The following is a 26,535-nucleotide window of genomic DNA, read 5'->3' as shown; positions in this document are numbered from 1 at the left end:
AAGTGTTCCTCTGTTCTTCCTCTCCTCCTGCTCTGTTTCTTTGAAATTTCGTCGAGTATCCTGTGTGCGTGTGTGAGTCCACCGTGTGAATAGCGAGAGAGTGCGTCTCCTTGCTGACATTGGGCCTCAGAGCAAGGTTTCGTTGATCGGCGGCGATGGGGAAGACGCCGGAGGAGGCGATGGAGGAGGCGCTGGCGGAGGCGAAGGCGGCCAGAGCGGAGGCGGATGCTGCGAAAACCAAACTCGCGGTTTTGAAGGGGGAGAAGGCGGAGGGGGAGAAGAAGACGGGGGAGTTGGTTCCGGTGGCGCAGGCGCTGCCGACGAGATCCCGCGGCCCCATCCACTACCCCCAGCTCACCCGCACGAACTACACGCTCTGGGTGATGCAGATGAGGGTGTCGATGCAGTCCGCCGGAGTCTGGGATGCCGTCCACTCCGACAAAGTGGAGTTTGGGCAGGACTGCGATGCGCTGCTAGCGATCTATGAGGGCGTGCCGGAGGACGTGATGGCGTCGCTCGCCGGCAAGGACACCGCGAAGGCGGCGTGGGAAGCCATCAAGACCGTGCATGTCGGTCACGACCGTGTGCGCGAGTTGAATCTGCAGGCGCTGCGCAAGGCTTTCGAGGGGTTGGAGATGGGAGACGATGAGCAGACCGACGCGTTTGCCACTCGCGTGAACAAGATGGTGTCGTCCATCCGCGCGCTCGGTGATGAGGTTAAGGAGCTCACCGTCGTCCAGAAGGTGTTACAGGCAGCGCCGGCGCAGCTCATGCACCTTGTGACCGTGCTGGAGCAGTGCATCGTCCTCAAGACACTCTCGGTGGAGGATTTGATCGGTCGATTCAAGGCGTATGAAGAACGAGTCAAGCAAAGATTCGGAGATGCCATTGAAGGTCAGCATTTGATGCTGACGAGGAAGCAATGGGAGAAATACGCTGGAAAGAAGACCTATGGTGGTGAGAGTTCAGGTGGTGGTTCGAAGGCGAACACTGACCGTGGCCAGAGTCATGGAAAGGGTGAAGCTCAGTCAAGCTCGAAATCTGAATCCAACCCCAAGAAGAAGTTCAAATGCTACAACTATGGTGAGAGGGGGCATTTCTCGAAGGAATGCAAAGAACCAAAGAAGAAGAAGAAGCAAGAAAAAGCCATGGTAGCTGAGAAAGTTGATGATGATGAGCCTGCCTTACTGCTGTCAGAAACATGCATCATAGCATGTAACTCAGCAGAAGTGAAGGGGAGGGTGTACCTGAATGAGGAGAAAATCAAACCACGACTTGGTACTGATGCAAGGTATGACACTGACAAATGGTATCTTGATACTGGAGCTAGTAATCATATGACTGGTTGTTTAGAAATGTTCACTGAACTAGACAAGTCAGTCGCTGGTATGGTCAAATTTGGTGATGGTTCATTAGTTGAGATCATGGGAAGATGTATTGTCCTTCTCCAAACTTGCAATGCAGCTCACAGGGGTTTAACTGATGTTTATTATATTCCAAAGTTGCGCAGTAACATTGTTAGTTTGGGTCAATTAGAAGAACATGGCTGTGAAGTTGTTCTTGAAGATGGCTATCTAGAAATATTTGATCAACAGAGAAGGTTACTAGTTAGTGTGCCAAGAGGGAAGAATAGGTCGTATTTTGAATCTGAAATTGGGGCAACCTGTTTGTTTGTTAACCTCTGTTGAAGAAAGGGCTTGGTTGTGGCATGCTCGGTATGGTCGTCTCAACTTTCAGGCTCTGAGATCTCTATCTCAGAAGGAAATGGTGAATGGGCTTCCTCTTGTGAAACATCTTGAAAAGGTGTGTGATGGCTGCTTAATTGGGAAACAACGGCGTACATCATTCCCTCGGCAAGCAAAATTTAGAGCAGAGAAGAAACTTGAATTAGTACATGCAGATCTCTGTGGTCCTATAACGCCACCAACCTCAGCTGGTAATCGTTACTTCTTGCTGATGGTTGATGACAGTAGCAGATATATGTGGATTGTTTTGCTGAAAAACAAGTATCAAGCATGTGTTGCATTCAAGAAAAGCTGTTGCTGAGTTAGAAAAGGACCTAAAGCTCAACGCACTAAGAACTGATCGAGGTGGTGAATTCACCTCTGTTGAGTTCACGAATTATTGTGAAGAGCGGGGGATTAAGAGGTACTTGACTGCTCCTTACTCGCCACAACAGAATGGCGTGGTTGAGAGGCGCAATCAGACAGTGGTTTCGATGGCTAGAAGTTTGCTGAAAAGCTATGAAGTGCCAGGGGTATTCTGGGGAGAGGCAGTGGCCACTGCGGTGTACTTGTTGAATAGATCACCGACGAAGAGTGTGTCAGGAAGAACTCCTTATGAAGCTTGGCATGACAGAAAACCAGATGTGCATCATCTTCGCACATTTGGTTGTGTGGCACATGTAAAAGTTATAGGGCCATCAGGTGGAAAACTTATAGACAGAAGTGAGAAAATGGTGTTCGTTGATTATGAGCGTGGCTCAAAGGCATATAGGTTGTAAAATCCAACAAAAGGGAAATTGGTGGTGTCACGTGATGTAATCTTTAACGAAGGAGAGAAATGGGTGTGGAAAGAAGAAGCAGAGCAGGCAACTATTAACTCTGAAGAATTCACAGTGCACTTTGATCCTGAAGACTTGGTGCAGAATTGTGATGAGAACCAAAGTAAGCAAAGTGGTTTTGATGGCAATTTGCCTCAGAACTTTGGGCCTCCAAATGCAGCTCAAGCATCTCCTGTTACCCATGTGGCGCCAGTGACACCAACGACACCAATGATAGCAGCCTCAGCTGCTGGGGAATTGTCTGAACCTGTACACATGAGAAACCTTGATGAGCTGTATGATATCACAACTGCAAGCTGGAGTCCTGCATATTTTGATCACATGCAAGACTTGGAGCTGTGTATGCTTGGTGCAGATGAACCAATTAATCACATTGATGCCCTGAAACATGAATCATGGAAGCATGCAATGGAAGAAGAGATGAAATCCATCCATGAGAATGAAACATGGAAATTGGACACTCTTCCTGCTGGTGCTAAAGACATAGGCTTCAAATGGGTTTTCAACTTGAAAAAGGATGCAGCTGGAAATGTTGTAAAACACAAAGCTAGACTTGTTGCTAAAGGCTATGTGAAAAGACAAGAAGTGGACTTTGATGAAGTTTTTGCACCAGTTGCAAGGATGGACACAGTAAGAGTGCTGATTGCTGTGGCAGCTCATGAAAACTGGGAAGTTCATCATTTGGATGTAAAATCTGCCTTTCTCAATGGGGAACTAGAGGAAGTTGTATTTGTTGCACAACCTCCAGGTTTTGAGGATAGAAGCAGTGAGAACAAGGTACTGAGATTGAAGAAAGCATTGTATGGGCTTCGTCAGGCTCCAAGAGCTTGGAATGTGAAATTAGATCAGACCCTCATATCACTTGGCTTTGAGAGAAGTCCTCTGGAACATGCACTCTACAAGCAAAATAATGGAAATGCTCGTTTGTTAGTAGGAGTATATGTAGATGATCTCATAGTCACTGGATCTGATGGGAATGAGGTGCAAAAGTTCAAATTGTAGATGAAAAAGTTGTTTAGTATGAGTGATCTTGGGTTATTGACATACTACCTTGGCATAGAAGTGAAGCAAAGCAAAAAAGGCATCACATTGTGTCAGTCTAGTTATGCTAAGAAAATCCTTGAGAAGACTGGAATGACTACATGCAATGTGTCTCATATTCCAATGGAACCAAGAATGAAGCTGAGTAAAAATTGTGAAGGCTCATATGTTGATCCAACAACCTACAGAAGCTTGATTGGAAGTCTCAGATATCTGGTGAACACAAGATCAGACCTCTCCTATTCGGTTGGAATGGTAGGCCGATTTATGGAGAAGCCAAATTCCCAACATCTGGCTGCAGTGAAGCAAATCCTCAGATATATCAGTGGAACTCTGAATCTTGGGTGCATGTATGCAAGAGGAGAGCTAGAAAACTCAGCTTGGTTGGATTCAGTGATAGTGATCACGCTGGAGATACTGATGACAGAAAAAGCACAACTGGAATGGTATTTCTGCTTGGCAACAGCCCAATAGCCTGGATGCCCCAAAAGCAAAAGGTGGTAGCATTGTCTTCATGTGAGGCAGAATACATTGCAGCTGCCACTACTGCTTGTCAAGCTGTGTGGCTAGAGAGGCTGTTGGCAGAAATGGTGGAGAGAAAACTAGAGAAGGTGATGCTGTTTGTTGATAACATCTCAGCCATATCATTGAGCAAGAACCCCGTACACCATGATCGCAGCAAGCATATAGATACTAGGTTCCATTTCATCAGAGAATGTGTGGAACAAGGGAAGGTGAGGGTGGAGCATGTGGCAACTGGGAACGAACTCGCAGACCTCCTGACGAAGCCTCTGGGTCGTGAGAAGCTACAAGAACTTCGACTCAAGATGGGCGTGATAAGTGTTGAGAACACTGGCCAAGATTAAGGGGGAGAATGTGAGGTTTAATCTTGTCACATGTAACTTTATGAATTTTGACTTTGTGCATATCTGTTGTTGCACTGTTCTGGAATAGGGTGTATTGTATATGTTGTAATCATCCTGTACCAGATGTCCTCTCCATCTGTTGGAGGCATGGCAGCGTCGTGTGCTACGTGCGCATAGTAGAAGCTGTCGGAGTGGGGGGTGTCTGTAACCAGCCACAAAACTGAGCTCTTGTATGTCGATGAGTTCAGTTGGAAAATAAGAAAAAACTGACGGCATGCGTTGCCTAGGAAAAACCAACTGTGAAGTGTTCCTCTGTTCTTACTCTCCTCCTGCTCTGTTTCTCTAAAATTTCGTCGAGTATCCTGTGTGTGTGAGTCCACCGTGTGAATAGCGAGAGAGTGCGTCTCCTTGCTGACACCGGTGAGTTCTGGTCTGAGCTCCAGGGCTCGAGGCTCCAGCTAGCCGGCCAGTTTGTTGTAATTGTAAGAACTGGAGTTGAGGAAACCAAGCGAATGATAGTCCTCTCAAGAAACGATATGATCATATGAGCTTCCACGTTGTAGTTAACCGTGTTGAACTCTCAAGAATGGTAATGCGATAGCAAACTATCGATTGGGTCCGGCATTCGGTCGTAGGCTCGAGGGTGGTGTTATTTTTTTAATCAACAGATTGCTTATTCAAGTAACAACTTGGAGAGGTATACAAAGACCATCGGACGGATGGGAGAACCAAGTGTGTGGTGGTACAAAAGGTGCAGGATTCATTTGCGCCAGGCCCAATATCGAGTTGGACCAGGAGCCTGAAGCATCGTGTACTTGCTAATGCGCCGGCCTACGCGAGAGATGGATTGGGCCTGCTCTACGTAATAGCACACCCACCCAGCCCAAATCAGCATCCCTTCATCACTGCCAGCCCACTTCTGATAATCGTTCCTTTTCAATGGGCCGCCGCCTATTGAGAAAGAAAGAAGAAAAAATTGACGGACATCTCCCTCATGTGCAATGTCTGAGAGGCCCGTACCGTACACACTGCACGAACAATTTCTGAGATGAACAAGACAGTTGCTCACCACGACAAAAGAAAATGCATCATACAGCGTAGAGCATATTTGTAACAAATCTGGACAACAGAAACCAAATAAGTGCGTAAGAAATCATGGCTCGGCTAAAACTAGGCCTGGCAATCTTAAAGCCACAAACAAAAACACGCACCGAGTCTTTCCCGATTACACTACACGCCCTCCTATAGTGGAGCAATATTCAACAAGCTGAAACTGGATATGATCACCGACCAACTATCCAACCCATCATCACCTCCTTAATTTGCCAGTAGTACGTACACTGCACGCCCTCCAGAAAATTCGTAATCATGCCTGGCAGGTTTACGGTAGAACATAAAGTTCAGACCAGACAGGTCAGAGAGCCGACGAAGACGAGTGTAAACTCTAAAGTCTCCAGACGCAGGCTGGCTGGCTCAGACAGACCAGCTCAGCGCATCCAAAGTCCTTGAGTCCCATGTGCTCACCTCAGGCCGCTGCTCCGTCGATCTGGGCCGTCCGTCCGTTCCCTCTCTGGCTGGGCTCAAAAGTAAAGATCGCCGACGGGCAGGCACGTGAAGCGCCACGGCTTTTTCTCAACCAAAAGTGCCCTCTTAATTTACCCCCTGAAGTTCTCCTTTTATTTCCAACGACACCTTTTTCTAGAGCCTTCTGCTGTAAAAGTGGCTAACTTGCGAATAGGCCCTTGTGCTGCCCGCCGGTGCGTGTCAGCGTGTGTGTGTGGGCTAGCTAGCTGTCCACTCCACTGACATTGCAGGGGATCCAAGCAAGGCCTCGATCCTACTTGAACGTCAAGGAAGAAGAAGCTAGATGGATGAGGCATGTGCCTGTCTTCAATCTTTGATCGATGCGTTACTTACGGTTGATTGCTAAGTTCTGCCTGCGTATCCATTGGCAGAGAGCATGACTGGGCTATCGTTTCGTAATGGCATTGGCCGAATTGGCCGGGGTGCCGATATGCTCAAGGTAGGTCACTAGGGCTCGTGAAGGGATGGTTCACACCAAACAGACAAACAAACAGGCTTACAGGCTATAGCTGGCTAAGCTAAGAACTGCTCCATCAGAATTCAGAAGTGAAGCCAGTGCAAGAAGAATTTTCCCAACACACAACCTCTCTCTCTCATCTTTTGTCTTTATAAAATGATATGACTTGGGGTTTTTATATTGAGAGAGAAAAATTATGGGTCTTTACAATGACATAAGATAAAGAATTCGGTGCTCAAGTATCACTATGACGATTTGTGTTGCTACAGAAAAAAAAAAGAATAAAGTATATATGACGGTGACTTTGTAAGTTGTACTACTATTTTATTTGTTCTTTGATTTTAATAAAAGTTGGTGGACTAATTATATGTTTTTAATTTGAATACCTTGGTAAATTATTGTTCAGGACAACCTAAAGAAGCCATTGCGGGTCATCGGACAGAATATGGGAGACAGCTCGAACTAGAACTGTAGCATTCCTTAATTCTTGCACGAAACTTGACCACAGCATGCACAATCTTCAGCAAGAGAATGGACAAACAGGTGGGCGTGCACATGCACATGTTAAAAATCCAAGGGTTTTGGATGGAGTCCCAGTACAGGTACTACTGCGCACACTCAAGTGCAAATTGATGGCCAATTAACTGGAGTAATAATTTTGCACTTGATTGATTTTCTGAAAATTCTTGATCATTAATTGATCAAGAATGTTCTCTTGTAGTATATATTTCTAACCTACTCCACAGTCCACATGCATGGAATGGAACCAGTTGGGATCACTTTGAATATATGCATTTCATTAGTACTTCACGAAAATTACAACCATCGATCATTTCGTCCATTGCACCCTACCTAATACTACGTTGTTGCTGTCTTGTTTGTTGTTGAGCACTACCCCAGCTGTAGTGCATTAGTGGTAATGTAATGCATGCACGGCCGGCAAATTAAAAGAAAACCGTAAAATATACATATAGGAAATGCATGCATGGATATGCGTGTCGATCCAATCAAAAAAATAGTAGGAGTATAAGAATTAAGCTAAGCTAGGACCCAATCGAACAACCCTAATGAAGATTAGGAGGAAATTCTCTTTGCGACAGTGACGTTGATGTATGTATCGCGTGTTATCAAGTGCCATACGACCATGCATGCATTGGCGGGAATATTGCTTCTACGTAAAGTTCAAGCCATATATTATATACACTAGCAAAAAAAACCATGCGTTGCTACGGAACAACGGAAAATTGTATCAAACGTCAAATAAAATATTGATGTGTTTCATGAACACATATGTATATAACAATTATGATATGTTTATTTTCGTGGGCTATACTCTGGTCTTTTTTTCTCTTTTTCACGTGTCTTATTTTTATATTTCTCCTTGCGCTGTTCTCATATTGCTCATACTCCGTACTTTATTTCTCAAAAAAATTCTTCCAATTTCTCGCTCTCTCTCTCTCTCTGACTATCCTCTACATCCACCCTGAGTGCAAACTCCTCCTCTCCCCGTCCCGATTCCTGCTGCCACCGAACATCACGCCGCCATGCCTTGTGCGCACCGCCTCCGCCCGTAGATTCCTGCCGCCCGTCCACTCCCACGCACCGTCTACTCCCACTTGCCACCAGGTACGTCCGTGCGCCGCCCACACATTGTGTCCAGCCATTGGTCGCCGCGCGCCACTGCCCGTCTGGAGGGTCAACGATGGATTGCGCCGATGCGGTCCTTGCTGCCTTGCGCGAGGCCACCGCCATCCCGGCCTTAGGCTCATTCCATCGCCGTCCAAGTCCCGCGGGGGAGCCACTGGCGTGCACGAGCCGGTGGAGGTGGCGGTCGGACCACGCGACGGAGCCGTGCGTCCGCAGCTACCTTCCGCACACGGACGCCACCAACGTGCACGAGCTGGTGGAGGCGACAAGAGCGGCGGCGGGCAAGATCCGAAGGGCGGCGGCGAGATCCAGATCGGGCAGGGGTGGGGGTGAGATCCGTAGGAGAGGAGGAGCGAGGAGGGCTATGTTGGTTTTTTTGGGGGGGCGGTACATGTTTTTTCTGTGTTTGAAGACTGCGGGAGCCTGGATTAAAAGACAAGTGGGGACATCGATGGCAGATTCGTAATTTCGGTGAAGTGACGTACCGTGACGGCCGTACCATCACCACCAACTGCAATTTAATATATTGGTATAGATACACACCTGTTAAGATCGACTGGAGTAGGTCGATTGTTACACAGGGCCCGATTATCTGGAGAATAATATATCGATCGCCTGTATAATAATGGCATCCTTGAATTAGTGCTCAGCATAGCAGGTTGAAAGAAGAGATGGCCGGCGCGCTAATTGGTAGCTGTCATCGTCTTAGGAGCACCTGCTAGCTTTTTATAATATATCATGCAAACTTTGTATATATGGGGGAAATTTTCCGTCTGAAGTTGTTGTTGCCAACTGCTAAAGGCTCATAAAATCGAGCTCATGCACCTGGGTACAAAGTTTTTCTTTCTCTTTTGACAGCACCTGGGCACAAAGTTGATGTGTATGCTACTTATAATTCAAGTGAGAAGTCAGATCCATCATATATATAAACTGAAGGTGGGCATAGGTTCTTTCTTGACGATTGGATGGTTCATCGTAAATCTCCGCGCTTTAAGTGTTGTAAAAAATATTATGACATACTCCTTTCGAGTTCCGATTCATAATAAGCGTAGCTGATTTTAGTAGAACTTTGTACTAAAGTTATACTAAAATTGATGCATGTGGTACGAAAGTCAGCGACTTATTGTGAATCGGATGTAGTAGTGAACATGTTGTCGTTGTTGTTGTTGTTGCGCCCGTTTTCTTTCCCCCCGGAATGCATCCGTGTTTTCTTTTTTCTGCACGAGTCTTCCGCATAAAATTTGATGCATGTGGTTCTGATCCTGCTACTGAGTGATTAATTGAGTTGCCATCTGACAAAACAAGGAGTATCCGTTTCTAACACATGCCATAAGACAATTTAAGTAATCAAGCTGAAGGTACCATTTACTATTCACTGTGTTTCGAAATATGATAAATTTTAACTTTGTTCTAAGGCAAACTTGCTTAAACTCTGATCAAACGTATAGAAAAATCTACCAACATTCACAACTCTTAATTAGTTCTATTAAATCCATCAGGATATATATTTTTATAGTGCACTTATTTGATACTGACATATTGCACTATGTTTTATAAATTTGATCAAACTTTAAATGGTTCGACTTACGACAAAGCTACGACTTCTTGTATTAAGAAACGTGAGGTACCATGTGTTACCATGAAATTCATCATATCAACAATTTTTCTCTTTATATTCTGTCCTAATTTTAAGAACCGTGTGTTAATTGTAATTCATCGAATCGAAAAGAGCTTTTTTTAGAGCCTTTGTCCGGTTGCCCTTCGATTACCTCTCAAACAAACTAGAGAAAGCTTCCACACGCCTTATTAACAATTAATCAAACACCCGTCATGAATCTTTTCTTCCTTCATTAATTATGCATGCACGGAGGACCACCGATTAATTATGTCAAGTTTCCGATTACCAACATATGACCTTGTTCATATATCAGCTGATCCCACGTAATTTTCTGTCCATCTCGTACGTACGTAGCATCGTCAATCCGGAAATGAATTAAAGGAACTGCTCCTTAATTTCTTCATCATACACATAGCTTTGTTCGTTCGATCGCCATCGCCATACACGCTGCATACATGGTTAGGTGCGGTGGCAAGTCCAAATCAGGGATGAAATCATGGTTTGATACATCGATCAGTCGTCGTGTTTGGCTTTTTGCAGTTTTGCGCCCCGGGGAAAAGTCAGTTAGCACATCCGATCCGATAGCGTTGGCGTTAGCGTTAGTGGAGTTCATCCTGGCCTACCTTCGTGGAGTTCACCGTCGATTAGTTAACGTCTCTTCTCAATTGTAGTGAACACGCGCCACCTTAATTCTTCGTGCCTGGGCCCCTGCGTGCATACATCGGTCATTCAGAACGTATATACAAATAAAAAAAGTCTTTGTAGCCACCAACACACGCCAGTGCTGTAGAAAATTCGGGACCGTCTGATTTCTCACGAGCTATCTTTTTTTAAGACCTTGTATATCGACATCTAAAAATTCTCTGGCAACTAAAAATCGTAAGGAGAATGAATCGGATCGGTACGGACTACTGCTCCGCTCCGTACCAGCTGCCGAAAATCGTGCTAGTACCGGAAACACTCGATTAAACCGGAATTAACGTTCGCATCATTGACCAACGGAGCGAGAGAACCCCGCACTGTAGCAGCACCACCAACGGACATTGATTGATTGATGAGCTGACAGCAACGGAAAAAAAATTCGCCAGAACGGGAGTTACTTGTAACGGATATGATAACGTTTCCGTTCTGTCCCCGGAGAGCCGAACGTTCGGAAAATTCAAATACCGGGAGAGGGAGTACGTTATTACGGACGCCTGATGCTGCTGCGTGTCGTACCCAACGGTCAACGCGCGTTATCTCCGGACCGACGGGGCCCGCCGGGCAGCGACCGCGCGGAGATACCGTGGAGGTATCCCGGGCCCTGGATGTCAGTGAGAGGTGGAGAGGGTGGGTGAGCGCGGCTGGTGTGTTTAAAAAGAGGGGGCCTCCGAGGCTCGGCTTGGCCTTCCTTCCGTTCGACTCCACTCCACTCTCTCTCTCTCTGTTCGCCTCTCGCCTTTTTAGAGAGAGAAAGCACGAGCTCCCCGAGGACCCCCACACGCACCCAGCTAGTGCTAGAGCCTAGAGAGACGAACGAACGAACGAACGGCAGGCCTTTTCCCCCCGCGGAGGTAGAGATGGAGAGGCCGGCGCCGGTGAGGAAGTCCCACACGAACACGGCGGACCTGCTGGCGTGGCCGGAGGGGCCGCAGCAGCAGGACCTGCTGGCCGCCGGGGCCACGCCGCCGCCCAACCGCCGCCCGCACCAGGTGAACCCCCTGCTCTGATTTCCCTTTCCTCCGGGGGGAGTAGTAGCGTGCTTCGCCGATTTGATGGGGTCTATTTAATCTGAAAGTTTTTTTTGTTTTGTTTTTGTTTCCTGTTCTGTTTCTGCGCGTGCAGCCGTCGGAGGCGATCCACAAGGTGGTGTTCGGCGGGCAGGTGACGGAGGAGGAGGCCGAGAGCCTCAACAAGAGGTGCGTGAGTGAGATCGGGAGCTCGTCGCGTGCTGGTCTTATTTCTAGATTTCTTGCTCTGTTTTTCTCTCGTGCGCGGAGATTTTTCTTCTGTTTTTTCTCTCGTGCGCGGAGATTTTGGGTTAGATCCCTCCAGTTTCACGGCTCCTCCTTGGGGAAAACGTTGCTTTCCAGTCTAGTCTAGGTTGTTTTTGCCGATCTGCGACTCCTGGCATCTCGGGGGAAATACGCCTGATTTGAATTTCGGTTTTGGTTGGTGTCTTGGTGTGCGGCGAGTTTTGGTGCTGTTTGATACGACTCTTGTGTCGCGTGGTTTGTGTGTTCTTGCCACAACGTTCTCACCCACTCACTATGTCACGCCTTTTTCGTTCATGGACTTGTTGCACTAGAGTTTGTATTTTCTATTTTTGCATTTATTCCGATCGCTAGACCCTTGATTTCCGCGAATCATCTGTAGTTTTCTGGATAATAATAGTAGATCTTAGGTAGATAATCTACTCATATGTGGCTTAACTTTCTAGATTTGCTTGTTTAACACGGTGCAGTGTACTCAATGAGCTGTTTCATGTTATAATTTTTGTCCTCAGGAAACAATGCTCGGCACCGAAGTGGAAGGAGATGACAGGCAGCGGCATATTTGCAGCAGGAAGCGAGGTTGAGGAAGATGAATCAGGCAATGCTTCTGCAACAGCCATCCGACCACCTTCCAAGAATTATCAGGTGATGCTTTCTCTGAGTGGAATTTGAAAATGAAATGTGCCGATTAACTATTTGAATCCTCCACATAAGCTGTATTTCTGGCAATACTGTGTAGTAGCTGTCATCAAGTTCTAAGGGTTTTTTTTCCTTCTTCAGATGTTTTGCTCAATGATTGAGAGGGTAGCACTTACTTAGTATTCCTTATTTGCCTGCACATTTGTTATTAGTTTCTGGTTGATAAAATCAAACTTGCTAAATGTTGTAACCTCAAGAGTCAGAAGTTGTTGGGATGAATCTTGTGGAAAGGGCTCAGTTTTAATATATGTGATCATATTGGTTGGTGACCTTTCCTTGTAAATTCTAATAGAACTGCACCTGTTGACTGAACTGTTAATTTGGGCCTTGTTAGGTAGGCAGTAGGATTTAGAATTGTCCGTATATCTTGGATCTTTTGGGGGTTCACAATATAGATAATAGATGTAGTGGGCCAGCAAATTTCTAAAGCAGCTCAATATTATTTGTGATCATCGCATCATAATTAACCCATCGCTACTGTAACTGCACATTCTTTTACCTGTGCACTCAGCAGCTCTAAATTTTGCACCTCTGCTGTTATGAATTACTTGCATATACATACTGCAGTAAGTTCTGATGAAAGTAAATGAACATCAGAGCATAGCATTTCACTTGACGTTCCCTCTAAAAAACATTTCACTTGATACCCGCTTTCTGACTGAATTCAGACCTGATTTTTTCTCAAATTACAGGCAATTAGCACCATAAGTCACATTTCTTTTGCCGAGGAAGAAAATGTTTCTCCCAAAAAGCCAACTTCCATAGCAGAGGTGGCGAAGCAGCGCGAGCTAAGTGGCACACTTCTGAGTGAGGATGACAGCAAGCTGAAGAAGCAGATATCCAACGCAAAATCCAAAGAGCTCAGCGGCCATGACATCTTCGCTCCTCCAGAAGACCCCAGGCCACGCAACTCGGAGAACGGCTCGACCTCACAGACGCCGGGGAAAAACGCACAGGTTTCCGATCCCTCAAAAACATATCCCGTGCTCTGATCAATGAATTTCGCAGCTTGAAGTGGATCACTTATCGTTTGCAATTTGTTTTTGACAGGTTAGCAGCTTCAAATTCGGTGAGGACGACACCGATAGCGTGGTGAAGACTGCGAAGAAGATCCCCACAAAGAAGTTCAACGACCTGACGGGTAATGACATCTTCAAGGCAGGAGACGGCGGGGCAGCAGCGGCAGCGGCGGCGGAGAAGCAGCTGAGCGAGGCAAAGCTCAAGGAGATGAGCGGCAGTAACATCTTCGCTGACGGGAAGGCGCCTTCGCGGGACTTCCTCGGCGGGATCCGCAAGCCCCCCGGCGGCGAGAGCAGCATCGCTCTGGTCTAACAGCCAGCGAGGCAACAACATCAACAACCCTCTGATGGACAGGACAGACATAGCCTACAACATTCTTCATTCATCCCCTCCCCTCGCCGTCTCGATCTAGGGAGTGGTTTCTTAGGGAGTTTTTTCATAGTCGTCTTCGTCGTCGTCGATGGAACTGATATCGATTTGAAACTTGTGGCTTGTTTGCTTTTTTCTTCTCCTGCTTCCTTTTCTCATTGTTAATTAATCATTTAATCCTTATGGTGGTGTGGTGGTCAGATTTGTGTCTAATTTAACATTTGTGTGTGTGTGTTTGTGTGATGCTGTTGAGTTGGGTTGGTTGGTTCGTGGAGCACCTAATGTAACAACAACCTTCAGCGATGTTTCAGCTGCAGGATCTTGGCGCATAATGGTTCCTTTTTCATTGCATGACGCGTCTCTGTTGCCTGTTTGGTAGGTCTTCCTTCTTGCAGCCTGTGCCTGTGGCACCTAATTTTATGCAACCATGTTGTATGACTTTTTTGAGCCCCTTTGCTGTATTTTATATTCTTTGAGCTGCCGCAGCGTCTTTCTTGTTTGGAGAACAGGCAGCGTTGTGTGTGTCCGAGAAAGAAAAACCCATAGCTTTCCAGCCGTTGAGGGGCTGTATTCGAGTCTTGCGCGCTCTTTGGATACAAACAAACATCTAGGGCTACTAGGCTAAGGTTACCTTTACATGGATGCATTGGCTCTTTTTATGATTTCGGGTTGCATTGAGACCTGTCATGATGATGCGATGGTTTATATTATAGCACGCACGCTCGGCATGGGGCGGCAAACGGCCAATGATAGTGTGACGTCATGGTAGCCTGGTCTGGTAGGTACTACTGGTACTCACGAGTCATGAGGAACAACTCAACAAGGGGGGTAATGATATGTCAGAACCCGTGAACGATGTCGAACATGTTTCTCTAGCTTGGGTGGCTGTGATTGATCGAAACCATATCTATGCACGCACTATAATTAAAAAGTTTGTTTATCCGTACATAATATTTGAACAAGTACATATCTTCTCGACTACTCCGTTCCATAAAGATTAACACGGTTTTGAACGGAAGGAGTATAACCTAGTAATATCCAATAGATCTCGACTGTTAGCTGAAAACCCACCGGTAGAAAGTGGCGGCGGAATGTAGGGGCAAGACATGACTATCATGTCTAGTTTTGTGGAACCTGAGATCCTTTTGGCAATTTGGCTTTTAGACACGGTATGCACATCATGTCTTTGATTTGCATAACAGCTATGACTTGCCACACGTTTTTTTTACACTTGAACCTATCACAAAATTAGGCTTTTTTAGATGCGCACTATTTTTGGTACGAACCAAAGAAAAGAAGAAGAAGAAGTCCTTTTTGTTTTCATGAAAATACTGGTTCTTCATGTTTTTTTTTTAGGGAAGACTGGTTCTTCATCTTTTTTTTGAGAGGAGACTGGTTTTTCATGTAATCGCCCAAACCTACTGTAGTAATATGGGCCGCCGAAGCCAGGCAGCCCAAGAATCATCTGGTAGGCTGCCGTAGGCCCAAACAGCCCATGAATCATCGCACGGACTTGGGAGGAGACGCGACAAACGAAAAGCACTGCGACGAACCATAGAGAGAGAGAGGGGACGAGGCACGCAACAAGGGAGCGAAGCGAGAGTACCACGAGAGGGGAATCGGAGGAGGAAGGGACGCAAGGATGAGGCGCGGCGGCGGGGGCGGGGGCGGAGGCAGGATGATGGACGAAGACGACAGGGTGGAGCACGCGGAGATCCCGACCAGCTTCGGCCACGAGCTCCGCGCCTGCCTCCGCTGCCGCCTCGTCAAGACCTTCGACCAGGTACCACCCACCCCTTCCCCGTCCATGTAGGGCTAGGGTTCAGGGTGCCCTAGCGCTTCCGGGAACCCATCTCCTGGTTCTGGGTCATCCGTTGTTTCTCCGATGAGCAGCGATCCGTGCTCGGCGCCTAGGGTTAGCAGTTTCCGTGAGGAATTGGTGCGATTTTTTGGCACGAACTATTTAGTACAACCCCTTTTATCTGATGATTATGGCCTGTGTGCATGCAGTTCAGGGAGAACGGCTGCGAGAACTGCCCTTTCCTGGAGATGGACAAGGAGGACAACGTCCCCAACTGCACCACCGCCAACTTCACTGGGTAATCCATTATACACTGCTGTATTGTGTTTCCGATTGCTCTCACGGGCTAATTCCCTGCTGGGGATGCACCGATTCCATCTGATTGGGATTTCTCAATGACGATGGATGTAACTGTGCCTTGGCCTTCTGTAAATTGACTCTCAAAACAGATAGGAGGGCTAAATGAGTGCAATGTTCTGGCCTTTTTTTTTGTAACATGCATCATTTGTATTATTTATGCTTTCCTCTATTGTTTTGATTTTTTAGAATATATAGTCTCAACCATTTTCGATTCAGAGTTCCAAAGCATATATGTTCATGTAGGGTAACAAATGGAATACATAAAAGCTATAAAATCATAGCTTTTCTTATAAGAACATGCTTTTTATGTGCTGTGAATTATGATATATGCATTCCAGTGCTTCCTATTTACTCCCTCTGATCCTAAATTCTTGACTCAAATTTGCCCAAATATGAATGTATCTATTCTTAAAAAACATCTAGATACATGTAATATTTCGACAACAATTTAGGATCGGAGGGAGTATTTTATTGCATAATACAACGTTGACGGTCAATATAAGGTAGTATTGATGTGTCTTTTCTGTCTTCCAGAATAATATCACTGATGGATCCCAGTAGGAGTTGGGCTGCTCGTTGGTTGAGAATTGGTAAGTGTTTTTCTGTTTGAATTCATTCATGCCATTTGTTTTGCTAGGCAGAATAAAACACATTGTTGTTCTGTTCTAAAAACGAGCTAGGCCATGTACAAGGAATTGGTTCTGTCCTTGTTTACCATATTAGTATATTTTTCTATAAACTTGGTCAAACATGAAGAAGTTTGACTTAGGACAAAGCTAGAACATCTTACAGCTAGGAGCGGAGGTAGTATCTATTTAGCCTTATAATTTTGATATTTATCCATAACTCATTTTGTCTTGATTTTATGGATTATCATTTCTGGGGGACCAGAAAACCAAACTAATATTTTGCCCATCAAGTCCAATCTACTCCTAGCTGATTTATTTCCAGTAGTTAGTTCTTGAATCCTGAATTACGAGTGCGCTATCTCACATCCTCCTGACATACAGAAAAAAAACAATGGGTTTATTACTTTACTATCAACAATTTAGCATTGGAATCGTTATATAAAGCCGTTCAATTGCATCCTTATCAACCCAAGCACATAGCATGCACTCAGTCATTGTTCTTTGTTTTTGAACTACATGCCAGATCTTTCTCACTAGATCAAGTAGTTTCACTTAGGCTCTAAAAGGAGGAACATAATCCCATTCACATATATAAATTTATAAGGTTTGTCTTTGCAATGGCGCAGACTTTGTTTAGTTCATCTATTTATACTTTGTTCGGATGGCTTTCCAGTTCTGTGACAGAAGCTTACATATTGTATTTGTATTCTGTCACTATCATTATGAGTCTTGATAGAGTCAGTACCAAAAGAAAATCCTGAATTATGAAGTTCACCAGTTCTATCTTTGCTTAAATTTTAGTGCTCCACCGCTCCATTACTATGTTTAAAATAATACTACCTTTGTCCTAAGTGAAACTTCTTAAAATTTGACCAAGGTTATAGGAAAATGTGCTAGCATCTACAGTCTAAAATAAGTATACTATGAAGACACATTTCATGACGGGTTTAATAAAACTAGTTTAAGTTGTAGATGTTGGTAGATTTTTCTATGAAGTTGGACAAAGCTAGAACATTCTATATTTAGGAACGGAGGGAGCAACCTTGTTGCGGACTGGACTCGCTGGAGGACCATTTCCACTCCCGTTCTTTATGTGATTTTGTCATAGCCCATACTACATTAGTCAACAGTGTTAAACAAAGTGTTGCACTGTGGCAGTAACTGAGACATTCTGCTCATGTTCCTTCGTCAATCTGCAGCGAAGTTCATCCCCGGGTGCTATACACTGGCTGTCTCAGAGGAACTTCCAGAGGAGTATCAAGTAAAAAACTGCATACCTGCATTTTAACAAGAATCATGACCTACCTTCAAGATCTCAGCTGATATTTTTCTTTTTCTGGTCATTCCAGGGGATTTGCCAAGACAACAACGTGCACTATGTCCCTCCCAAGCGTTAGGAGGCTCGAGCAGGTCAAGGTGCTCACAGCGTCCTCATCCTTAAGGCAGAACTTTCACATGTAGTTACGCCTGTAATACTGATATCAGGGGAACTGATAGCACTGTTATGCATTCTTGAGCAAATTGATCGTCCACCAGACAATTTTAAGCACCACTGTTAGCTTGCGGTCCTAATGAGATGTGTTTTTCTGATTGCTGTCAAAACTGGTGCTAACTTAAGCCGCATTAAACGCCTGGTTGGTGGTAGTGCCCTCTCACGCTGCGCGGTGCCACAGAGAGATGCAACTTTTCACTATAAAAGACCAATTCACATTTTATAGGACGTACGGAGTTACTCCTAGCACCAAGAAAGAATAAATCCAAACACCACGTTGCACGGCCGTCACATAACATAATACTCCCTCCTTCCCATTTATATTACATGTACCTGTACCTTTTTTTGAGTATAATGGTTTTTTCGGTATAGATATATCCATATTTTAAGACGGACAGAGGGAATACGTTTTTTCTTCTGAAAATCAACAGGTTGCTACCTGAGCAAGAACAAACGTTGTTCCCTACCACTGACATGGCATACTCAGAGAAAATAGATTACTTAGATACGACCCACCGAAGAGATTAAGCATACGTTTAGTACATATATGATACGATTTAAGATAAAGATGGATTCTCAATGACTAAAACCCTTTCTTAAATATGAACATCAGAATTCGAATCATCATATCCTAATAGACCCAACTGCGTTCCGGAACTAAACCTGGCCATACACCACAGATAGGTGCGTCAACGTGACAAAAGGCCACAACACAGAAAGATCAAAACACATGCCTGTTTCCAAACATAGCACAGAGGAATAAGAGGACGACACAAGTATACAACACAATGTTAATGACTTGCAAGCAATTTGTCAATTTATTTGTCAATTTCTTGATCCCCGTTGATTGTCCCAAAGACAAAAAAGCATGCACTACAAAGTTATCATACAACACTTCTGAAATACAAGGTTTTATACGAATCAGTCAAATTATTTCAAGGGCCACAATCCCCATAAAAAGATTTACAGCAAATCTCTCTTCAGCATTCACATCAAGGCAGCAGACAATCAAGCGGATGTAAAACCTGTCTGCGACTGAAAACAACTTCCATGCCTTTTATTGCCAAAGAGTGTTAGAGTAGGAAACAACAAAAAATCCTAATATGCAAACAAAAACAAAATCCTTTTACAGTCATAAAGGTAGTTCAAATTGGTTACTATTGATCCATGCTCATAGAGTAAATGTAGTGAATTAAAACTTCGTTTAAAACATGAAGTACCAAACATGTGTGCCTCTACCATAACAAATCCCAGGATACTAAAATGACTAAATGAATGCCCATATCAACATCGCGCTGGACACAATATCTGTATCAACCTCTCAGTTAAAAGTTCCACCTATCATCATATCTGCCTATTAGTTAAAAGCTATGCCGAATGCAAGATTAAAGCTAGGGACAGCAAAACACTTGTCTGCTAATACAACATTGCTTAAAAATATGTACCAGTGCAAATATGAATCAAACAGCAATGGCAGGACTAAAACATTTCAAGGTCAAGTACTCAAGTCCTAGCATGCACAATCATGGACAAAATACTTCACTATTTTATGATTGAAAGACAGCTGAAGTAGTGAAACTCAGCTAAATCAATGGAACCTTACTTGTCAGCATAACAAGTGCAGACAGCAAAGGATGTAAGCAGGTAGCAAAATGATCAGCATCATCAACCCCATCATCATCACCAGCACCATCATTACGGGATACAGCACAAACAACATCAACCTCAACAGCAAGCAACTTGTGTCCAGACCACTTATCAACCAGCACCTCTCCACCACATCATGTAACTAGAAAGGTGCAAGTTACAATTTATAGTAAGTGCCCAACACTGAAAAGAAAGCAGTAATATTGAGTTCTAATAAGCAAGATTGAATGGGAAGAGAAAGTGAAGTACATATGGTTCTCAACAAGCATCAGATATCGACAAGAAAGCAGTATCTGCAGCTCGAAGCAGCCACTGATAGCAAGCACTACATCATTTTAATTTTGTAAGCGAAGAGTGTTCATAATCAAGCAACCGAACAGCCTCTGATATGAGTAGCTCTATTCCATCCATCCTGCAGACAAAAAGACAAAAAAAATGTTATCATGTGCGATATTAGCTGTGATGAAATGATTTAACAATTTAAAGACCTCAGGTGTAAGATATCGAGCTTATGTTGAAGGGCTACGGGAGTGTGGAGACTGGTCATCGTTGCGCCTGACAGGAGATCCCTCATGGGAAGATGGTGTCCTGCGAGGGGAGCGACTAGGACTTTTACGGGCAGGTGACACACTGCAACCAACCAGAAAAGAGCTTCAGTGCAATTCAACAAAACAAAGCAACAGAGTGAATTCCTTAATGTGCATACCTGTCTCTTCGACGCCTCCTGTCATCAACAGGACTGTAACTGCGACTCCTGCTACGACTAGGGCTCCTATATGTGGCCAATAACAATATAACTGAAAAGGCACGTACAGTATATTCCAGCAAAAGACAACATTGATTATGTGATGTGTATACCTGTCTCTACCACGCCTCTTGTAATCATCAGGACTTGAGCTGCGACTCCTGCTACGACGATGATAATCCCTCTCGCTGTACCTTTCACGTTCATATCTATCTCTACTACGGCTTCGCCTTCTATAAGAATCTCTGCCCCGATGATCATCCCGGTACCTGCAGATGTGGTTCACATTGAGATAATTAATAAAGAGTATCAAACAAAAAATAAGCAAAACCAAATAAGCTTAAGAATCCAAAAAATTGATAAATGATCTAAAAATCCCAAATTGATAACTGATCTAAAAATCAGGAGTATTGATTCATCCATGTGTATGACAACATGGCCAGTGCGTGTGAGCACACAATAAAGCAAAAGTCATTCCATGTCCATCGGCTTGACACTGAAAGACCTAATGGAAGCTCCATTAATTACACAAAAAAGCCCTGTTTTTTTTCTATCTTAATACAGGAAGATCACTCGATCTAAAATAATCAAAAGCCAGATGAAGAGCATGTAGGAGAAAGCAGGCTTATGGGCTTTGTGCACAAGCCAAATTTCCCCAAAATGGGTGACCAATAATTAGATATTCTGCACCAGTCAAAGTATTATATGCGTAACATGTATATAGATGTAGCATAAGTTTGGCTATTTTCATTACCCCCGTCTTGGGCTGCGGCTTCTGGAACGACCCCTCGGCCTTGGAAGTGTTTCCATGATTCTCCCTTTCTGACTGTGAAGTTCGGGCAAAATGATATTATGAACAGTAGTGGATCCAATTTAACAAGAGCAGATATACCATATGTTGCTAGTTGATTCTTCTACTGTTTTACCTAAGACAGTTACCAAACTTTTGAAAGAATGAAGTCCAACTACATCAAAGAGCATGCATGCGTGGTTTGCTTTCCTAACTACAAAACATGTACTCCCTCCGAGCCATATTAACTGTCTCAAATTTGCCCAAATATGAATGTATCTATGACTAAAAAGCGTCTAGATACATGTAATATTTTGACAACTAATATGGATCGGAGGGAGTATGAGAAAAGCCTCTCAACGAAGTACAGACTTAATAAGAGAGTATTATGGTTGGTGCATGCACACTTCATGCTAATTACAATTGCTAGAGAAAATCGATGCCAGTCATATGGGTATTGTTATAAACTACATCAAACGGTTCATGGTCCCTAGATGGCATATTGTATATACATACACAGGTTGAAATCCAGTACGGAAGAAGACCTTGACTGATGAGGCCAGCAAAATAATAAACTATCAACAACACCATAAAACATAAATAACAGATGTAAACTAATTCCTTGCAGAACTGTGGAAGTCTAAGACGATTCATTACACTAAATTGTAGAAAAATCTTCAGAATCATCGATTACGCCATTATGGATGTCTCATCATTTGGCTCTAGTACCGAGTATTCTACTGTTGCACACGACAAAAAAGTTTATGTACAGCCTAATACATCCAACCAGGAACCAATAAAGGTTCCATTCAGCAAAGGAAAGATACATATATCAACTACATAAAGAATCAAGACATAGCATGTTGCTCATATGTAAATCTCAGTTTAAAATAAATTCCACCCCTAATTATGCAAACAGTCAGCAAGAGACTTGGTATCTTACATCCTCTCTGCATTTGGGCCGTACTTGGCAAACTGCACCATCATCTCTCTCCCGTCTACCAACCTCCCTGAAAAATAACCAACAAAATGAACATGAGCCCAATCCTCAGGTTACAAGTACATCACATAAATCACAGATATGCAAGAAGACTAAGAACCCACCGTCCAGACGATCAACCGCCTTCTGCGCTTCGTCTTCATACTTGTACCTCACGAAGGCAAACCCTCGCGAGTCGCCAGTCCTGCAGAATAGACGCACAGGCACAAAAATCAACTCCTACAACCCTAAAATTTCCGCATCCACACTCCACGGACCTAGACGCCGCCACCTACCCAGCCTACACGCCAGGCACGGATCGACTACCGAACCGGCGAACGAACGAACCAACCGACCTAATTTTGGCTCACCTGCGGTCCCTGGGGATGTAGATGTCGACGACCTCGCCGTACTTGTCGAAGAGCGGGAACAGGTCGTCGGCCGTCGTACCTGCGAGAGACGAACACACGCACGGGGAGGGATGAGGCCAGCCATCGATTGGAGAGGGGAAGGGCAGCGGGGATAGATAGGTCGATGGATACAAAGGGGAGGGGGACTCACGGAAGGTGATGTTGAGGACGAGGAGCGAGTAGGTGTCGCGGATCGGCGGCGGGCCGGAGCGGCCGAAGCGGGACATCTCGCCGGAGCCGGGGCCGGGGCTGGAGGCGGCGGTTGGGACGTGGCGAGCGGAGGCGGGGAAGGGACGTGAGACGGCGAGAGTGGGCAGGCACCAGGCAGAGTGGGTGGCCACTAAAGGTTGCGGATCCTTCTAGGCTCTCACGCAGGCAGGGAGGCAGCGCGACCAAGAGCACGTGGGCCAAACGCCCAAACCTGATCCGCCGCATGGCCTGGTCGGCCTGTTAAGGCTTGGTCGTTTAAACTTTAAACCCACCCCTGCCACCTGCCATGATTCATTTTCGCTAAAAAAAACTTGTACTACTGTAGTTCATTTTCCCTTCTGTTTCTTCTCAATCTCGTTGGTTGCCGAAGGAGGCCTTGGTCACTATCGCGCTCTAGTTTTGTTTCCTATGAAAAAAGTGTTTTTCCAGAAAAAAAAAGGCAATACCTCCCGGCCTCTTCATCCTTGGATGTACGGAGTACAAAAGATCTTTTTAATTTGAAAGATGACACTCGTCATAACTGAACACATCAGTTTAAATTTTAAAAAACGGATGCCATCTTCTTTAGACTGACCTCACGGCAGCCATAGAACTTCTCTGTCACCTACAAGGTTACACACCGATTCCCGGGGACCGAACCCACCGGCAGCAGCAACATGGGATTGGATGTTTCCAATAGAAGTTCATGAGCAAGGCAAGCTACGCTGCTAATAAACCAGAGCTAAAGCAGTTGTATTCTGCAGTTGCAGAACTCTAAAGCATAACACCTTCCACAGAGATGCTGCCATGCTGGTACAAAATTACAGAGCTGTGAGGTCCATTCAGATGCCCTCTGCCGGTAGTCATGGCTCACTGCAGCATCAGCGAGACTTGGAATTGACTTTATTAGGATTTAGGACTCGCCTTGCCCTGCGATTGAACCAAAATCCTAGTTCAGCTGACAACATCATACTACTTATTCGGAAGAAAAAATAGACAACATCATACTACTAGATATCGTGATTTCAGCCTACTGGAGAAACAATGTGCCCTAACGTTGATGCAAACAGACTCAAGGAGTCAAGGACATCGTATGGCTAGCTTCATGCTAGTTGATGTGTATACATACTACAGCATATTAGATGATAGTTTCTTCGTGAAAGTAGTAGCATACATCTGCACTAGTCTGATACATTACCAGTCCAATGTTAACATGACATGTAGATGATACCATTTTGAGGTACTTCGGGGTTTGGACAATAATTCATGACCACAAATCCACAATCAATAGTTCTTTATTTCCTCAAGGTGAAAAAAGTGGGTCCAGCGCTCCGTATTTTTCGTGTTATTTCTGGTCACACAAGAACTCAAAGCAAAAAAATTACCTTGCGCCTGAGACTCAAATCCGCAAGTACCAAGGTGACTTGCAAGTTTCTCCCCACATTGCTTCTGCCAATCTTCCGCCAACTTGACCTCAGGAGTTGTCCACACAACAGCCTTTGCTTCTTTAAAATCAACTGTAGCCGAAGTAACCTCGGGCTGGAAAAGGATTTTGTGGCTCACGGTGAGCAGCAGCAGAAAAAGAAGAAATAAAGTGAAGAAGCACAAGGGCCTAAAGAATCTGGAATGATAGGTACAAAATAAAAACATCTAGACAGGTCAACAAAAGTAACATTTGTATACAGAAAACTGCTTTACTGGAATACCCCATTAACCATACATTTCCTTGCTGAGAAAATGTGCCGCTTGCAAGCATTTAAAATTTCTTTCTATACAAGAACAAAAATGTTGTTTTCAGCATACAGGAAGCGGTCCCTCTCTACCCTGTCATCGCTGCCATGATCGGAATCCATCAGAAGTAGGTTACAAAATATAAAGCAATAATTTCCAGGTATTCCCCACCCTGCCCTCTATTCATTACTTTCTGATCTGGCACCTCCCCTCACTGACAGAAATTTGAAATATACAAAGACTATCAACTAAAGATTGTTTTACGATGATTCCTGTATGGTTTCAGTTCAGGTCGTGTTCAAGGTGAGCAACAAAGGAGGACACCCGTAGAGCCACCTCTAACGTCTGGTCTTGCAGATGTCAACCGGTGACGGCAGTCCATCCACCGTCTTCTTTGTTTTCGTGGAACCATCTATATTTTTCCAAAACTTTCAAATACGTAGCATGAACAATTGCTTGATATGTTAAGGTAATCTAATTAATTTATCCTTGGCAAGGCATGTGTAGTTAGCTAGTATTCATTTCTTCCTTATCTGGCACCTCCCTCAATCGCTGCAGAAATTTCGAATTATACAAAGACTAGCAACTAAGATTGCTTTACGATGAACATTCCATGTATGTCTTGTCCAAAAAAAATCCTGTATGGTTTCAGGTCGTGTTCAGATTGAAGGGGAGCAATAAAGGAGGACATCCACATGAGCTACCCCTAACCTCTGGTTACTGAAACCAACTGTACTTCCAGTCACAATGCAATTAATTGTTCTGCATATAATCTAGGGGGCAGGAGCATTTCCCACTCCCAGTTTCCGTTACAGTTTCATTTGATTCCAGATCTATAAAAAAACTCATCTAGACATAATTATCATGGTAGACAAAATAAGATCAAAAGTACTTCCAGCCACTGTGGGCTGAGCTGAGCTGCTCACTGGTTTGATCAAACATTATTTTGCAAGAGAAATCAAGCAAAATTGCAATAGTAAATAAACTAAGAAATGGAGAAGATTACTTGACCCTCCAAAATCCGCTTCACACTGGCAGCGCACCCATCGCACATCATGCCCTGCAAGTAACAGCGAGACAACGGGTACATCATGCCTTCACCCAAACCCTCTTACGCAATTCGAAGAGAAATACAAGGGACAGCTGGAGACCTCCAAATTCAGACTAGTAGTGGTAGGGGCCAGAAGTGCACCTGGACACTGAGCAATATGGCCTCTGATGCGGGATCCACCGCATCGCCGATCGCGGCGGCGGCGGCGGTGATCGACGAGGTAACGCCGGCATCCCCGTCGCCGCGGGAGAGCAGGAAGCCGTGGACACTGCCGGGGGAGAAGGAAATGGACGCGACGCGGCGAGCTCCGGCGAGGGGGGGATAGGCGAGGGCTCTGGACTTGGAGGGAGAGGGGAGGAGGGGTAATCTCGTGGTTAGCGTAGACTCCATGTGTTCTGATTTCTCGTTCTCCCTCGTGTTCGTCAGAGATGGGAGGGGGCTTATCCGAATGGTCACTGTTTCAGCGGAAGGACTAGCAACGCGGCAACGCCCGCAACGACGTGGGCCCGGTTTGTATGAAGAAGAAAAAAGACCTTAACTTGAAACATAAAACATAAGAGCAACTTAGCATTTCGGATCGATCCGGTTCGGTAAGACAGAGTTGCTCTGAGGCATCTCCTGGTTGTTACTGATTTTTTTAATACATTTTTTATTGTCTTATATCTTTTTTTTTTTTATGGTCCCATATGTCGTATTTTTTATTTTTTTGGTATCCGTGTAGTACTGATTACTTGTACAAGTAACCACTACTTGTGATATTCATCCCTCCTTCACATTGGTTAACATTTTTTTGGTACCCGTGTAGTACCGGTTACTTGTACAAGTAACCACTACTTGTGATACTCATCCCTCCTTCACATTGGTTAACATTTTC

At 44.7% G+C, this 26,535-nt stretch overlaps 4 protein-coding genes across 5 annotated transcripts; 2 read left to right on the top strand and 2 right to left on the bottom strand.

Annotated features, from left to right (window-relative positions):
* The first annotated feature begins 11,157 nt into the window (after positions 1–11,157).
* Positions 11,158–14,188, top strand: LOC100826948. The gene is made up of 5 exons (XM_003562645.4): positions 11,158–11,467; positions 11,601–11,674; positions 12,262–12,394; positions 13,141–13,404; positions 13,499–14,188. The coding sequence occupies exons 1-5, from the start codon at positions 11,336–11,338 to the stop codon at positions 13,778–13,780; spliced, it is 885 nt and encodes a 294-aa protein (XP_003562693.1). The 5' UTR covers positions 11,158–11,335; the 3' UTR covers positions 13,781–14,188.
* A 1,193-nt stretch (positions 14,189–15,381) lies between these two features.
* LOC100826631 (transcription elongation factor SPT4 homolog 1) lies at positions 15,382–18,229 on the top strand. The gene is made up of 5 exons (XM_003562644.3): positions 15,382–15,620; positions 15,848–15,936; positions 16,533–16,588; positions 17,827–17,888; positions 17,977–18,229. Exons 1-5 carry the CDS (start codon positions 15,480–15,482, stop codon positions 18,022–18,024), a joined length of 396 nt encoding a protein of 131 aa, XP_003562692.1. The 5' UTR covers positions 15,382–15,479; the 3' UTR covers positions 18,025–18,229.
* A 685-nt stretch (positions 18,230–18,914) lies between these two features.
* Positions 18,915–23,040, bottom strand: LOC100826320 (serine/arginine-rich splicing factor SC35). Of its 2 annotated transcripts, XM_024455894.1 has the most exons (10): positions 22,842–23,037; positions 22,652–22,730; positions 22,406–22,485; positions 22,245–22,311; positions 21,266–21,337; positions 20,625–20,780; positions 20,473–20,538; positions 20,255–20,396; positions 20,016–20,178; positions 18,929–19,908 (listed from the first exon to the last, which is right to left on the bottom strand). In XM_024455894.1, exons 1-8 carry the CDS (start codon positions 22,915–22,917, stop codon positions 20,276–20,278), a joined length of 717 nt encoding a protein of 238 aa, XP_024311662.1. In that variant the 5' UTR covers positions 22,918–23,037; the 3' UTR covers positions 18,929–19,908; positions 20,016–20,178; positions 20,255–20,275. The 2 variants fall into 2 exon arrangements, with proteins under 2 accessions (XP_010235571.1, XP_024311662.1); XM_010237269.3 differs by lacking the exon at positions 21,266–21,337 and having other exon boundaries at positions 18,915–20,178; positions 22,842–23,040.
* Positions 23,041–23,371: 331 nt separating this feature from the next.
* LOC100826006 (copper-transporting ATPase PAA1, chloroplastic) lies at positions 23,372–26,149 on the bottom strand. Its single transcript, XM_003562642.4, has 4 exons — positions 25,803–26,149; positions 25,617–25,670; positions 24,265–24,418; positions 23,372–23,809 (listed from the first exon to the last, which is right to left on the bottom strand). The coding sequence occupies exons 1-4, from the start codon at positions 26,049–26,051 to the stop codon at positions 23,793–23,795; spliced, it is 474 nt and encodes a 157-aa protein (XP_003562690.1). The 5' UTR covers positions 26,052–26,149; the 3' UTR covers positions 23,372–23,792.
* Between the last annotated feature and the right edge of the window lie 386 nt (positions 26,150–26,535).

The sequence above is a fragment of the Brachypodium distachyon genome, chromosome 1 (assembly GCF_000005505.3).
Source record: "Brachypodium distachyon strain Bd21 chromosome 1, Brachypodium_distachyon_v3.0, whole genome shotgun sequence".
Taxonomy (NCBI): Eukaryota; Viridiplantae; Streptophyta; class Magnoliopsida; order Poales; family Poaceae; genus Brachypodium; species Brachypodium distachyon.
This window is presented reverse-complemented; position numbering and strand designations above follow the sequence as displayed.

Coding starts and splice junctions, on each gene's coding strand:
- LOC100826320 (XM_024455894.1), bottom strand. CDS start 22,917: ATGTCCCGCTTCGGCCGCTCCGGCCCGCCGCCGATCCGCGACACCTAC. Junction 22,312..22,405: donor GGCGGTTGATCGTCTGGACG/GTGGGTTCTTAG, acceptor GTTATTTTTCAG/GGAGGTTGGTAGACGGGAGA. Junction 20,397..20,472: donor AGGAGGCGTCGAAGAGACAG/GTATGCACATTA, acceptor GGTTGGTTGCAG/TGTGTCACCTGCCCGTAAAA.
- LOC100826948 (XM_003562645.4), top strand. CDS start 11,336: ATGGAGAGGCCGGCGCCGGTGAGGAAGTCCCACACGAACACGGCGGAC. Junction 11,675..12,261: donor GCCGAGAGCCTCAACAAGAG/GTGCGTGAGTGA, acceptor TTTTGTCCTCAG/GAAACAATGCTCGGCACCGA. Junction 12,395..13,140: donor CACCTTCCAAGAATTATCAG/GTGATGCTTTCT, acceptor CTCAAATTACAG/GCAATTAGCACCATAAGTCA.
- LOC100826631 (XM_003562644.3), top strand. CDS start 15,480: ATGAGGCGCGGCGGCGGGGGCGGGGGCGGAGGCAGGATGATGGACGAA. Junction 15,621..15,847: donor TCGTCAAGACCTTCGACCAG/GTACCACCCACC, acceptor GTGTGCATGCAG/TTCAGGGAGAACGGCTGCGA. Junction 16,589..17,826: donor TGCTCGTTGGTTGAGAATTG/GTAAGTGTTTTT, acceptor GTCAATCTGCAG/CGAAGTTCATCCCCGGGTGC.
- LOC100826006 (XM_003562642.4), bottom strand. CDS start 26,051: ATGGAGTCTACGCTAACCACGAGATTACCCCTCCTCCCCTCTCCCTCC. Junction 25,671..25,802: donor CCATATTGCTCAGTGTCCAG/GTGCACTTCTGG, acceptor TGTTACTTGCAG/GGCATGATGTGCGATGGGTG. Junction 24,419..25,616: donor AGCGGATTTTGGAGGGTCAA/GTAATCTTCTCC, acceptor ATCCTTTTCCAG/CCCGAGGTTACTTCGGCTAC.